We start from the raw sequence: 14,063 nt of genomic DNA, 5'->3' as shown, positions 1-14,063 counted from the left end.
TCCTAGAAGAGGATGCAGCCTTTAAAGGTAGCTCGCGTAAATCGGACGGCACAGATTGTTTTGTAATTCTACTTTAACGGTTAGATTAATGAAAAATTCAAAAACTTAGGTATCCCACCATAAATTCAAACCCCATTGTGACCGTTTAAGAAATTCCCAAATCTCTCTTCCTCTTCTCTCCTCACAATTCTCACTCTCGCTCATCTTCTTCATCTTCCTCTTCACTGATTTCGCACTCACTCATGGACGGTAATCTTTTTATCTCTCTAATTTGTATAATTTCGAAGTGCTTTGTATATATGAACTTCAAATTGTGGTGTTTCTTTTTTCAGATCGAACCCTAGAAAAGCTATGTGATACTTTTGATCAAGCAGTTACCATCTCTGGGGATAATTTGATCAAGGCTGAACCAATTCTAAATGGAGGTTTGTTTACCATCTTTCTTGGATTTTTTTTATTTCGAATTTTTGTTTTATGTTGAATGGTAATGAATATTTGGTTGATTCTTTGTGGATCTTGTTTCAGGTGAAACCCTGGAATCTTCTCCTACTCTTGATGAAGGTTGGTCTCTTCTTTAACATTATCTATCAAGAAAGGTCAAATGGGTTTCTTTATTTGAGAATGGAATGTTTTGTGTTTTATTTAAACCTACTTTTTATGAATGGGTCAACTGATAGTGCCATAAAAACAATGGAACTTCAGATTTCTGTCCTTGTCCAGTAATTGTTTCTAGATGAGTCATGACTAAGTCAATAGTTTGGATATATTTAATTATTTTGTGTGTGTGTGATGAGAATAGCTTAAAATTTTTGATTAGCTGTTGTGTAAGCTCTGTTAGGTTCTTTGATGTTTGAACATTTAAAGATCTGCTTTATTCTTCTTTGTTGGTTACTCAATAAAATGGTTGCAACTGATATTTGTTTACCCCCTAGTTATTTGATGAATGTGGAAACAGTTAGGGTGGTGGAATTGGGGTGGAATTTTGTAATGCCTGATTTGCCGTCCTGGATTGTGAGTTACAAAATGGTGCTTTTGAATTACTCTATCTTTTCACCAAGACAATTTCAAAAGCTCTGAGCCCCCTTGATTACCACCTAAAGCTATAAAGGGAGCTGGTTTGTAGTGTAGACATTCTCAATGAATAGGTTTTGCTTCTTACCGTATTTGGATTTGTTTCCTATTGAATTGGTTCAGTGAAAGTTGACAGAACTTCTGATTCAGTGGGTGAGAGTAATGCTTCACATTGTACCGCAGAAGTATGTTCATCATATCAAGAGCAGACTCTTCCACTTCTGGAGAAGATCGAAGCTAGCAACAAAGTGCTCGTAAGATGTTACCACTTCCTTCTAAAATGCAATGTTTCAATGGAGTGCGACTGATCACTCATTTGAACATCCCTTCTTTTTTAGGACTTGGCGAAAGAACAGGAAGCACTTTGTAATGATGTCAAGGAGAGCACGAGTGTGGACTCTTTTTCTGGTTCTGAAGCTTTTAATGCTCTTCAGCATTTGAGTATGAACATAATTCTCATATCTGTTTTTTATACAGTTGTATGCTAGTAAGTTTGATCTATTTCTGGTCTTTCGTCTATATAGGTGTTCAACATGAAATTCTAAAAAAGAAGTATGATGAAGAGTGTGAACTACTGAAGCAGAAGTACACGGAGGAGTGTATGAACAACATCTCATATCTGGTCTTTTTATACAGTCGTATGTTGTCGATTGTGATCTATTTGTGGTCTCTTTGGCTGTTTCAGGTGTTCAACATGAAGTTTTAAAAAAGAAGTACGACCAAGAGTGTGAACTACTGAAGAAGAAGTATCTGGAGGAGTGTACTGAAAGAAAGCGTCTATATAATGAAGTGATCGAACTCAAAGGAAATATCAGGGTCTTCTGTAGATGTAGACCTTTAAATGCAAGTGAAATTGTAGATGGATCAACATCGGTGGTCGAATTTGATCCATCTCATGAAAATGAACTGCAGATCAGTTGTGCAGGTTCCTCTAAAAAGCAGTTTAAGTTTGATTACGTGTTTAAACCTGAGGACAGCCAAGGTAAGTTGATATCAGTGATTTGATGTGTATCTAAGATTTTCTGTAAGGAAGTTTCTATTGCTTATTGTAATTTGACATCCAAATCTTTTAATTTTCTATTGCAGATGCCGTTTTTTCTCAAACAATGCCCATTGTGACCTCTGTTTTGGATGGGTATAATGTCTGCATATTTGCCTATGGACAAACTGGTACAGGGAAGACGTTTACCATGGAAGGGACACCAGAAAATAGGGGAGTCAACTACAGAACTTTAGAGAAGCTATTTAGCTTATCTAGTGAGAGAAGTAGTATCATGAGATATGAATTGTTTGTCAGCATGTTAGAGGTTTATAATGAGAAGATAAAAGATCTCCTGGTAGAGAACTCAAATCAACCGGCTAAGAAGTAAGTTCTTTATCTCTTTATTTCACTGGCTTGGTTCTGCTTTCAAGCTTTGATAGTTAAGACCATAAGGCTGATTATGGCTAGGTAAGAACATCATTCCGGGTTGGCACACATTCTCTCACCCGAATTTTGAATTTAATGTGCTGGACTTCGGAGATCACAATGGACATATTTGAATTATAGAAATTGTTTATGGTTTTATATGAAGGATTAAACACAATTGACCAAGGTAATATATTAATTAGTTTCATTCATATAATGACTCTGAAAGTTGATCTTTATGTATATAATTTTTACAGTAGCTAAAGGCAGGTGAATAGTATCTCTTGAAGAAAAGCGTTTTCCTAAAAACTGATACATTCTCAGCTAATTATGTTGTTAAGTAAATATAATCAAAAACATCTTTCATAATTCAGAAAAGGCCCTCTGCAAAATGGAATTAGAAACAGTGCTTTGGTTAATTGATCATAAGAGCCCTCTGCAAACTCAACTAACTATGTTTAAGTATTTCTATCAAAAACGGTTTTCATAATTCAGAGAAGGCATTCTGAAAAATTGAATAAGAAACAGTTTATTGGTCAAGTGATCATAAGGGTCCCGTTTGAAGAAAGTAATATAAACTGGTTTGCAGTACTGGTGAGAGAAGTTTTTCAAAGTTCAATGAACCAGAAACTACAGAGTTTGTTGTTGTTTTTTTTTTACGAAAGATTATATTTACACGTCTGTGTGTGTATTTTGAAGAAATGATCTTATATTTGAATATGAAACAGGTTGGAGATAAAACAATCTGCAGAAGGAACTCAAGAAGTTCCAGGACTTGTTGAGGCTCGTGTATATGGTACAGATGAAGTATGGGAACTGCTTAAGTCCGGAAGTCGGGCTAGATCTGTTGGATCAACTAGTGCTAATGAACTTAGCAGCCGCTCTCACTGGTAAGATAAAAATTTACTCTGGATTTCACATTCGCCTTTCCTATCTTCACACCTAGTTTAGACAATTTTCAATGAGCTTAGTATTACAATCACACTTTCTTTGTTTCTTTGATCTTTAGCTTACTGCGGGTGACTGTTGTGGGAGACAATTTGATTAACGGCCAGAGGACTAGGAGCCACCTTTGGCTTGTTGACCTTGCTGGCAGTGAGCGTGTGGGGCGGATAGCAGTTGAAGGCGAGAGGTTGAAAGAGTCACAATTCATAAACAAGTCATTATCTGCACTTGGGGATGTCATTTCTGCACTAGCCTCTAAGACATCTCATATCCCATACAGGTATTTCTCCCCTTCCATTTGTGCATGTGATAACCCCATTTAGTACTATGTCTCCATTAAATAATATTGGTCCCTCTGTACAACAGGAATTCAAAGCTCACACATATGCTGCAGAGCTCTCTAGGTAAGACTCATTAAAGAAGCATCTGTATTATAAGATAATGTTGAATTTTGTGAGAAAAGTCCCTTTCAAAATATTTAACCTTCAGTTTAAATTCCAAATTGACTTGATGAGAACAGCAAGTTAATCCTTTCAACATGATTGCTCATCATTTTCTTTGATCAACCGAAATATCTCAAGCTATATCTTCTCAGTTCATAAGATTTATATTTTCTCCCCATTCTCTGATATGTACAACTTTTTCAACTTGAAATGCAGGGGGAGATTGCAAAGCAGTCATGTTTGTCCAAATCAGCCCTAATAACACAGATTTGGGAGAAACTCTATGTTCGCTGAATTTTGCTAGTCGAGTTCGAGGAGTTGAGCACGGCCCTGCTCGCAAACAGACAGACCCTGCAGAGATCATGAAGCATAAACTACTGGTACCTATAAACAAACACCTTTTTGAATGTAGTGTCCGTTAAAAATGTTGTCCAGCTTATAAATGCTGTGATGTTCATCAACAGGCAGAAAAAGCAAAGCATGATGAGAAGGAAACCAAAAAATTGCAGGACAATTTGCAGTCTCTGCAGCTGAGACTTGCTACGAGAGAACAGACGTGCAGAAGTCTTCAGGATAAGGTAGGAAAGAACGTAGCTTCCTCCTTCCAATGGCATCTTAAGAATTTCTGATAGTTTCGCATTTACACTGTGATTTCCAAGTTGATTCTGTAAGGCCTAAGACTTTTCAATTTTCGCAACAGGTTCGTGATTTGGAAAACCAATTGGCAGAGGAGAGGAAAATACGTTTAAAGCAGGAAAGCAAGGCTTTGGCTGGAGCTTCTCGTGATATCACAACCTCGTCATATTTAAGCCAAGCACAGAAGATCACAACTGAGAAGAAACCACCACTGGCTCCTTCAAAAGCACTGAGAATGCCTTTGAGAAAAATCAGCAATTTTGTGCCCCCTCCATCCCCTCCATCCCCTCTTGCTCGTGCTCCTGCAAAAACTAAGAAGTCTTTTGTGCCAGTGGCATCACATAACAAAGAAAATGTAGAGAGAACATCATTGACAAAGGCAGTTTTGAAACCAAGGCGAGGATCTATTATTGCAGTTAGACCACCACCTCAAGGAACAAACCAGGTTTTGCAGCCGAAAAGACGGGCTTCTATTGCAACCCTTCGCCCTGAGTCTAGCATTTCAACTTTCAATAACTCTGCTGCTCGACCAAGGAATGACCGGTTCATTGGTCGGCAATCATTTGTCTGGGATCCACAGAGAATGTGGCGTACATCAAGAATGCTTTCTCCAATAGCACAGGCAAAGGAATCATCTATTGCAACACCAATAGGGGCAACCCCCATTGGTTCACGAAGCAGTAAATTCATGGGAAGTCCTCCTTCACAAGCACCAGGTTCATGGAGGCCCAAGCATCCAACAGTTGTTGCATTAAAGAAGCAATTGGTGTGGAGTCCTCTGAAGAAGGTCGCAAGAAGTAGCAATAGGAAGTCCTTGTATTCTTCTTAATGATGTTAGAGAGCTCATAAAATTCCATGAGTATGCCCCTTGGTACAGATTTCTTCTGTTCTTTCCCCTCGATGATTATACAGTGTATGCATCTTGCCTACTGTTATGAGCTATATTCCCTTGCTTATCAATCCCCATCCCTTAAGGGTATAGCTTAGCCTCAACATTTACTGATTCATCATTGTGTTAATTGATCTGTGCATTTATAAGACATCCTGCTCCCATTTACTATGTCAATTTTTTGTACTTTCAAAATTTACAGGGCTTACTATCTGCTTAACTCGTTTCGACTAAGATCCTTTAAGGTAAAGCATCTCAGTTTAGACGGAACAGGTTGCTTAACTATGGAATTAAATACTTATTCTTCAATTGATAATCAATTCCATAAAATAAACATTGGTAATTATAATACTAGTAAATTTATGTCCGCTTAACTATGGAATTAAATACTTGTGGATTATTCTTCAATTGATAATCAATTCCATAAAATAAACTTTGGTAATTATAATACTAGTAAATTTATGTCGGAGGGTAGGGGATTTTCTTTATAAAAAAATTGGGTGTTCATGTTACATGTTCTTACTGTTTTCGTGAGAGTAAAATTTCGACTGTGATATAAATATGAACTTAAATAAAGAAAGAGAAATTTACATAATCAATTCCAATTCATTTGAGACGGGAACACATTTATTATCGTGTAGTATGAACTTCTTAAATAAAGGTGATACAAAAGTTAGAGATTTTGAAAAATCATATAATTAAAGGGGGCTATTTTGTAATTCCAATTCTTATTCCATTTTTTTTCAAAAAGAAATTGCCTATCACCTTTTCCCTCCTCTCTCTCTCTTCCTTTCTCTGCAGTAACGATCGACTGAAACAAAAAAATCCCACAAAATCATTCTGTCTCTCTATTCCTCTTCTCCGTTTCGCACTGCGAAAGCATCAATAAAAAACTGAGTAAATTCAAATAAATGAAGTGACTCTTCGTTTTCACTTCCTTTAAACCCTAAAACTTTGAATTCCTTCACTCGAAAATCAGATGCAAGATATATTCGGATCAGTTAGGCGATCACTGGTGTTTCGAACGCCGAATGCCGACGGTGCAGATGACGGTAATCTAGTTGAGAAGATAAATTCCTGCATCCGGAACTCTAGAGTTTTCTCCAAGCTATCGCCTCCTCCGCGAGCGTTGCCATCACCGACAACCGCCGTTAAAGATGACGGTGATGCGGCTACACTTCCTATCAGATGGAGAAAAGGAGAGATGATAGGATGTGGTGCTTTTGGACAGGTTTATATGGGAATGAATCTCGATTCTGGAGAACTTCTCGCGGTCAAGCAGGTTTTTTTAGTTGTATTTGTTATTTTTGGTTTTGGACTTTTAACTATTGATTGTAGTGGAATTGTTTCGTACTTTGCTTTTTCTGAGGAGTGATCCTGAAAATGTGTTTGATTTTTTGTTATATTTTTCTTCAGGTTATGATAGCTGCAAACAGTGCTTCAAAGGAGAAAGCGCAGGTTGGAATTGACATTGAGATACTTTTTGTTTTTTTCTGGAACTTATATAATCACTCCTTTTTAAGAGATAAGTTTAATTGGTTAGATCATTGGGCTGTTTGATTATACAAATGTTTATTGGTTGTACTTTCAATCTTGGCTGCTAAGTTCTGTCAAGTTGGAAATCATACATCATGATGTCAGAAGTTTGCTAGAGTAGTTGCATTTATGATAAAATGACATTTCCTTCTCGTAGTAGTTTCCTTCTGCCTTTTAACTGTTTTTGTCTTCCCCTGCTGTTGATGAATGAGTTTTCAGCTCTTAGCAATTTTTTGGTTTACTTGTCCTGACTGACATTGTGTTGAGGGAAATGTTTATATGATAACTATGTTAAGATGGAAGGTTGTTTTATTGAATCTAAGCGCTTAAGATATCTGACAGACTGCTGTCTATCTACTTCTTTGAGATGTAAGTAGATAATAAAGCTACTGTCTGATACATTCTTCTGGTTTCTTTATGTCCTGATTAGTCCCACGTTAAGGAGCTTGAGGAGGAAGTCAAGCTTCTCAAGAATCTCTCCCATCCGCATATTGTTGTAAGTAAATCCTTGATCTCCTATCTGGGAAATGTTTGTCCATGATATACTCAATTGCTATATTGTGTTGTCAGAGATATCTTGGAATTGTGAGAGAAGAAGACACATTGAATATTTTGCTGGAATTTGTACCTGGTGGATCAATATCATCCCTTTTAGGAAAATTTGGATCTTTCCCAGAGCCCGTAAGTTCATTGGCGGTCTTATTTTTCCACCCTCTTTTGATGTATTATTCATTTTATGGAATGACTCTATCTAATACTATCTCCGGTAGTAGGTTATAAGATCGTACACTAAGCAATTGCTCCTAGGACTGGATTATCTTCACAAGAATGGAATAATGCATAGAGATATTAAGGTATCTTGTTTCCTTTCTTTTCTTTTTGTAAAAGTATGAACAACAATAATCTCGTGTACTAATTTGGTTCAGGGGGCAAATATCCTTGTTGATAACAAAGGTTGCATAAAACTGGCTGACTTTGGGGCATCAAAGAAGGTTGTCGAACTGGTATGCTCACCATCACCATCCATTCTCAATCTATATTTGTTTGGTTTAATTTGCATATAATGAAGACGATATTGATGAAACATGTTTACATTAGGCTACTATATCAGGTGCCAAGTCCATGAAGGGCACACCATATTGGATGGCTCCTGAGGTCATTCGCCAAACTGGTCATAGCTTGTAAGAATAATTACAGCATTTTGTTGATATGTTCTTGTTTGATCTAGATTGCAATAATATAGCCTTTATGCATCACTTAGTTGGATCTCATTTCTATGCTGATTACTGAGCTTACGTTTTGTTTGTTTTTCTGATGACTTGAGGAAGTGCACTTTTGGTTTCACAAATGGGTCTTAGCTCTTGATTTACTTAGATACTAAAAGAATAAATCATCTGTCATACTTGACCATGTCTCATTGCTGCAAACTTGATCATGGTTTGTGAACTTCAGTTAGTGTTTTCTTGTGCATAAATGTACCCCGCTGTTTCTCACTTTTCTTTTTATGACTAGCCTAACAGTTTCTTCTCTATGATAAAAGAAATTATAGCTTATTTATGCTATTCTACGTCCATATTTCATTTTCATAAACATTTCTGCCTCTTCTTTAGTTTCAGAGGAATCGTCCATTTTTTTAAAATTTTATTTGGAATGATGCTAGCCTTTTCGTATAATGGACCACGTTGGTCAAAATTCTCTGGTGTATGTATTTATGTGTACTGTCTTATATTTTCATTCCTTATCTAGTTAAAATGCTGGCTTTCTTACAGTTCACCTTGCCATCCTCCTGAGTTATGAACATGCTTTCAGATTTTGTGTCACCTTTACTTCTTGTGATACTTTGAATAACTTTAATGTATTTATTGGTCAAAGCAAATAGAAAACTATTGAAGTTAGTAGTGCAGTTTTTGAATCAAAAGTCAAAACTTTGTCGCTTTATAGTAGAACAGAACTTTCTGATGGAAGAGGATTTTTTTGGTGAAATAGCAAATCTTGTTTTTGACTTTGAATTGATTCAGTAAAAGTCATTGGAGAAATGACATTTCTTGTTTCTGACTTAACGTATGTGTGTGGTTCTATTTGCCTTTGCAACATATTCCTTGAATCGATCTCTTCAGTATAGGTTCTGCTGGTAATGATAATGTCTTTGTATATGAATTTCAGCTCTGCTGATATATGGAGTGTAGGATGTACTGTAATTGAGATGACTACTGGCAAGCCTCCCTGGAGCCAACAGTATCAAGAGGTATACACTTGATGCAGGTCTTGTTAAACTTTTTTTTGTATTCCCTTTGGCATATATAAACTGGTTACTATACACGGATCCACTCATGCTTTGCACTGATCACTTGTTCGCTTTAGGTTGCTGCACTCTTCTATATTGGGACAACAAAAGCTCATCCCCCGATCCCTGAACATGTGTCTGTTGAAGCAAAAGACTTTCTGCTGAAGTGCTTACAGAAGTATGTAGTCAACACTTAGCTGCTCTTAAAGAAGTCCATAATTGCACAATAAACAGTTGTCCTAAAGCTTTAATTTTCAAACCATTGTGTGGTTTGATATTCGTAGTAGACATAGATATGACAACATATAGAGTTTAAAATATTACTCAATTGGAAGGAAAATAGTTTTATATGATTTCCTTCTTATATAAGTCTTACCAAGTTTCAGATGTTCAATTGTTCAGAATTGACCTTGAAAAAAGTGATGCTTTCTGGATTAGTGTAACCAGTAGATATAATTTCTTCACCTATGTTTAGTTTTTGTATCTGGTATAGTTTTACCTCCTTACACCATTAATAAAGCTAATATATTTCACACAGGGAACCAGAGTTAAGGCCATCTGCCAGTGAGTTATTACAGGTGATTTGATTTGACCTAAGCCAATCTGTTATTGTTTTGTCTCCTGTATTCCGCAGCAATGAGTTAATTCTTCTCTTTGCATGTAGCATCCATTTGTCACCGGTGAAGCACAACTGTCTCTTCCTGATGTTTCTAGTTCTATGATGGTCAGTTTATCTACATCAATTGGCAATGTAATTGATATTGCTCAGGCACTTACATTCTGAACTTCATTTACTGATAGGGCAAATCTGAAGGTCACTCTTATTCAAGTGGGCATAATGCGAAAAGTGTGTAAGTGCTCCAAAGGCTCTCTTTTAGCACAGACAGATAGTATTTGCATCGTGTAATCTCAAATTCTCAACAGGAACTAAAGCTTACAGTTTCACTAAGTAAATGCTAATGTCAACAGATATAGAAAAAGTTTGAAATTCTTTGATCTATAATATAAAAATAGATGTAAGTCTGAACAAGCAAGTTGGCGTGTTGGCTATATATGAATTATTACTATCTCACTCAATTTAAGCTCATTTTAGTATAGCAAGCTGGCATGGAACCACATTAAAGAAAAAGTCAGAGCTGACTTTTCATGAATATGGAACCACCTCCACTAGATTTTATTGCAGTGAGTAAAGGAAAAATAGTGAAAAAGTTACAAGTAATAGAAGTTCGTTACATCTTTTATTGACATATAAATTTCTGGTAGGCTGAAGAGACTCCTAGAAAACATTGAACCTAAAATGAACGTGCTAACATGACTAACATTTAATCATAACTAAATTGCAATGACCCTATATAGATCCTTTTCTTTCAGTGTGCTATAGTCGTTTGATATTAAGGATATGAAATGATGACTAAATCAACAAAATAAGCAACACATTGAAAAGTGCGATGAAGAAATCTTGTAGATTTTGAACTTATAGAAATTTTGAAACCTTTATGCATCTTCTTTTGAAATAGCTTTTGGTTGCATTTCAAATGGACAATATGGATTATACGTTTCTCTGTTGATTATATGGACTATTCAACAACTATATCTAATATCATATTGATGGAATGACAACCAGTGCTGGTTCAGTAGACATCTGCAACTTGGGTACCTTGAATATCTCAACGGAAAATACTGATAATTTGTCGGAGGCTAGAAATATGTGGAGAGGAAACAGTAGTGATGATGACATGTGTCAGATTGATGATAATGAAAATTTGCTCTTGGATGGAGGAACAACGTTTAGCTCTGTTAAGATGATGGATGACTTCAATAAGGTATTAAGCGTCTCCAGATTGCTGCTTTTGTTACTAAAAGTATATAAGTATATACCCTCCACTAGAGTTGATTTCTTCTATATCATCATGTTAAGTAGAGTTTCAATCCCATTGCCGAGCCCTCTGATGAATGGAACTGTGATTATGGCATGACTCCTCAATCACGACAAAGAAATACAGATTTAGTTAACAATCAGGAAGGTGCCTTAGGTGCTGGGATCTCAGCCTCACCTAACAACAATTCTGCAGTTTTATGTGGTCCTTCCATCTCAGAAGATGATGATGAGCTTACTGAGTCAAAAATCAGAGCCTTCTTGGACGAAAAGGTACCTACTTCTCATGCTGCTTGACATCTCTCTATGAAGATCCGTTATGACATATTTCTAGCTTTGCGTTTAACGTGGTTGTTTTATCTCTGTATTTTAGGCTCTTGAACTAAAGAAACTGCAGACACCTCTGTATGAAGAATTCTACAACAGTTTGAATCCTTCATACTCCTCTCCTCAAGTTGAGGCTACAATTGATGAAACTACACCAAATTACTTAAGGTTACCTCCGAAAAGTAGGTCACCAAGTCGGGGCCCTATTGGAAGCCCGTCTACAGGAATTGATACCATCACTAGTCCAAGCCCTGGTAGTAGCAACAGGCGAACATCATGCATTGGCAGCGGAAGCAATCAAGACTATGATGATGGTTCACCCCAGTCTACTGAGCGGACGCAATCAAATAGTCCCATGTAAGTGTATAAATCAACTTTGTTTATCTTCTATATTGTCCTTGTAATGTGAAGATAGGTAATCTTTTTTATAGTGCAAGTTTTAGTGAGATTCAAAGGAAATGGAAGGAAGAGCTTGACCAAGAACTTGAAAGAAAGCGAGGTATATCTTGCTTCTTTATTTGTTTAAATAAACTCTTGATATTCTATCACATGATTCTTGTTTTCAATTTTTTAATTTATCTGATTGATGCTCTTTTCTCACTCAGCTCCTGTGCATGAACTCATGCATGGGTAGTTGTGCATCGGCCGTTCAGTATTCACGTGATGCACCTATTATGCTTTGTGCTTGACTTTTTACAGTAGCCCCAGTTTCAATATTGTTCACTTTTCAATAAAGTAGAATAGTCTTCTCAGAGAGCTGTCAACTAGCATGTGTAACCATTCCCTGCACCATTCCTTTTTTTTTATTGTTGGAAACGTTATATTATCGTAGGCTAAACTTTTGCTCTATTGTTGTTCTCCACGTCCATTAAAATGGTATAAGTTTGTTTTTACTTTTAAAGTGAATCCCTAGTCACATCATGCTAACAAAAAAATGGGTGGATGAAATGTTTTGTATCTCAAGTTTTAAGTGTGTAACAAAAATTGCACTGGTTAGTATTCAATACTGAATATGAAAGATCTGTGTTTTCTCGAGTAATACACTCTATTTCTTGCTTTTGAAAATCTTGATGCTAGTTTCTGTTGAACATCTTATGCTAAAAAAATTATTGAGGGATCTATTTATATGTAGAATATTATATGCCTAAAAGGTCTGGAAAATTCTCTAGGACATCATATCAGGGAATGAATTTATCTGCAAAATGCTTGCACTATATCTCTTTTGTCTTCTTTCGGGAAAGTTTTTCCTCATACATTTAGGAAGGTGCTCTATGGTGGATCATAGGAAACACAGAAGATCCTGGGGTCCATTTGTGATGTGGATAGTCATATAATAGTACAGCCACTAGAAAGATATCGTCAACTTGATTGTGCCATAAGAAAAGGAAGATGTGAGGCTTGAAATGTGGGTGCTGAAACACAACTCCAATGAGTTCTTTACTTGAAATTGCCAACACCATCAATTCACAACTTGAACACCTTTCTTTCTACTTCTAACTTTCTCTCATCTCATCTCCTTTTGTGATACTTAGACGTGTTCAAGTTAGCTTGTAAGAACTTTTTCATTTACTTGTGTGTTTGACATGCACCAAAAGTGCCTATAAGGCAAAATCAGCCCAAAGTCATAAGTTGGGCACTTTTGGTTTACCCAAGCCTTTTCATATTTTATACCTAATAAATTTTGCCTAGTTATGAATGATCAAAGTGGAAAATTCTGCCCTAGGAACTGTGCTGCTGCATCTGACTAGAAAACTTGCAGATTTGGTCACTCAGAATGGCTGCTGCTGCTTACTGTAAGGCATTTGGTTTAGTTTCCATAGTGAGCTTTGACCTGGAATAATATCCATGTGAACCTGTTCAATGTTTAGCTTCACACTTCTTTTGTCAAGTGGAATACCTTTGAATCCAATACCACTAGTTGGATAGAAATGTTTTGAGTCACTTTTCTGGTTCCGAATTACAAAAGATTCTAACTACCAACCGGGTGTGTTATTGGTTGTAGAGATGATGCGTCAAGCAGGTGTGGCAGGGAAAACATCTTCTCCCAAAGATCGAGCTTTGAATCGGCAGAGAGAGCGTTCAAGGTTTGCATCTCCAGGAAAGTAATTGTATATTTCTGTATCAGCATGCATTGCTCAAGGAAGAGGTTATTTTTCTCCCTCTTCTATGAAGCATCTTTACTGTATATGTTAACCACACTTGGAGACAAAAAGATATGCAACAAACTAGTCACAGGGTTGATCCATGTGCTGTTGTTTTGCTTCTACCTCACAAGCCGGCAACAAAATGATCGTGATTGATCCTCCTTCAAATATTTTTCTTTTTCTCCCTTCTCAAGAAAGTGAGAATTGAGTTACTGTATCTTCTTGAGTTGTAAAATTCCTTCATATAGGACAATCAGCATAGGTATGGCAGATTGTAGCCACCAATATTGTCCTGTTCCACTTCACTGCAAGCATTGGTTTCCGGTTTTATGATTCATTTTCAAGTGAGATGTAATTTGCCTGACAAAAAATTATGGTTGTTGCGAGTGCATTTATGTGAATCTTCTCTTTTGAAATATAAAGTATTCTTATCTCACACTAAGAAGGTGTTATAAATGTTTATAGAGCTATAAACAAAATATATCTGTGAAGTCTTGTAAGGAT

General features: G+C 36.5%; 2 protein-coding genes across 4 annotated transcripts; both read left to right on the top strand.

The window, feature by feature from the left end:
• The first annotated feature begins 52 nt into the window (after positions 1-52).
• Positions 53-5,569, top strand: LOC101264985 (kinesin-like protein KIN-14S). 3 transcript variants are annotated; one of them, XM_004231224.5, is made up of 14 exons: positions 53-249; positions 333-425; positions 526-561; positions 1,195-1,325; positions 1,410-1,512; positions 1,596-1,670; positions 1,757-2,053; positions 2,158-2,437; positions 3,208-3,369; positions 3,489-3,704; positions 3,791-3,828; positions 4,084-4,247; positions 4,332-4,445; positions 4,568-5,569. In XM_004231224.5, the coding sequence occupies exons 1-14, from the start codon at positions 243-245 to the stop codon at positions 5,330-5,332; spliced, it is 2,481 nt and encodes an 826-aa protein (XP_004231272.1). In that variant the 5' UTR covers positions 53-242; the 3' UTR covers positions 5,333-5,569. The 3 variants fall into 3 exon arrangements, with proteins under 3 accessions (XP_004231272.1, XP_010312684.1, XP_010312676.1); XM_010314382.4 differs by having other exon boundaries at positions 111-249; positions 1,255-1,325; XM_010314374.4 differs by having other exon boundaries at positions 111-249; positions 1,222-1,325.
• A 416-nt stretch (positions 5,570-5,985) lies between these two features.
• Positions 5,986-14,004, top strand: LOC101264683 (mitogen-activated protein kinase kinase kinase NPK1). Its single transcript, XM_004231223.5, has 17 exons — positions 5,986-6,674; positions 6,809-6,850; positions 7,359-7,424; positions 7,499-7,609; positions 7,702-7,782; positions 7,855-7,932; positions 8,027-8,109; positions 9,092-9,173; positions 9,290-9,390; positions 9,751-9,790; positions 9,877-9,936; positions 10,014-10,063; positions 10,837-11,035; positions 11,134-11,361; positions 11,462-11,772; positions 11,847-11,914; positions 13,418-14,004. Exons 1-17 carry the CDS (start codon positions 6,372-6,374, stop codon positions 13,519-13,521), a joined length of 2,007 nt encoding a protein of 668 aa, XP_004231271.1. The 5' UTR covers positions 5,986-6,371; the 3' UTR covers positions 13,522-14,004.
• Positions 14,005-14,063: the final 59 nt, after the last annotated feature.

This window comes from Solanum lycopersicum, chromosome 1 (genome assembly GCF_036512215.1).
Source record: "Solanum lycopersicum chromosome 1, SLM_r2.1".
NCBI classification, from domain to species: Eukaryota; Viridiplantae; Streptophyta; class Magnoliopsida; order Solanales; family Solanaceae; genus Solanum; species Solanum lycopersicum.
This window is presented reverse-complemented; position numbering and strand designations above follow the sequence as displayed.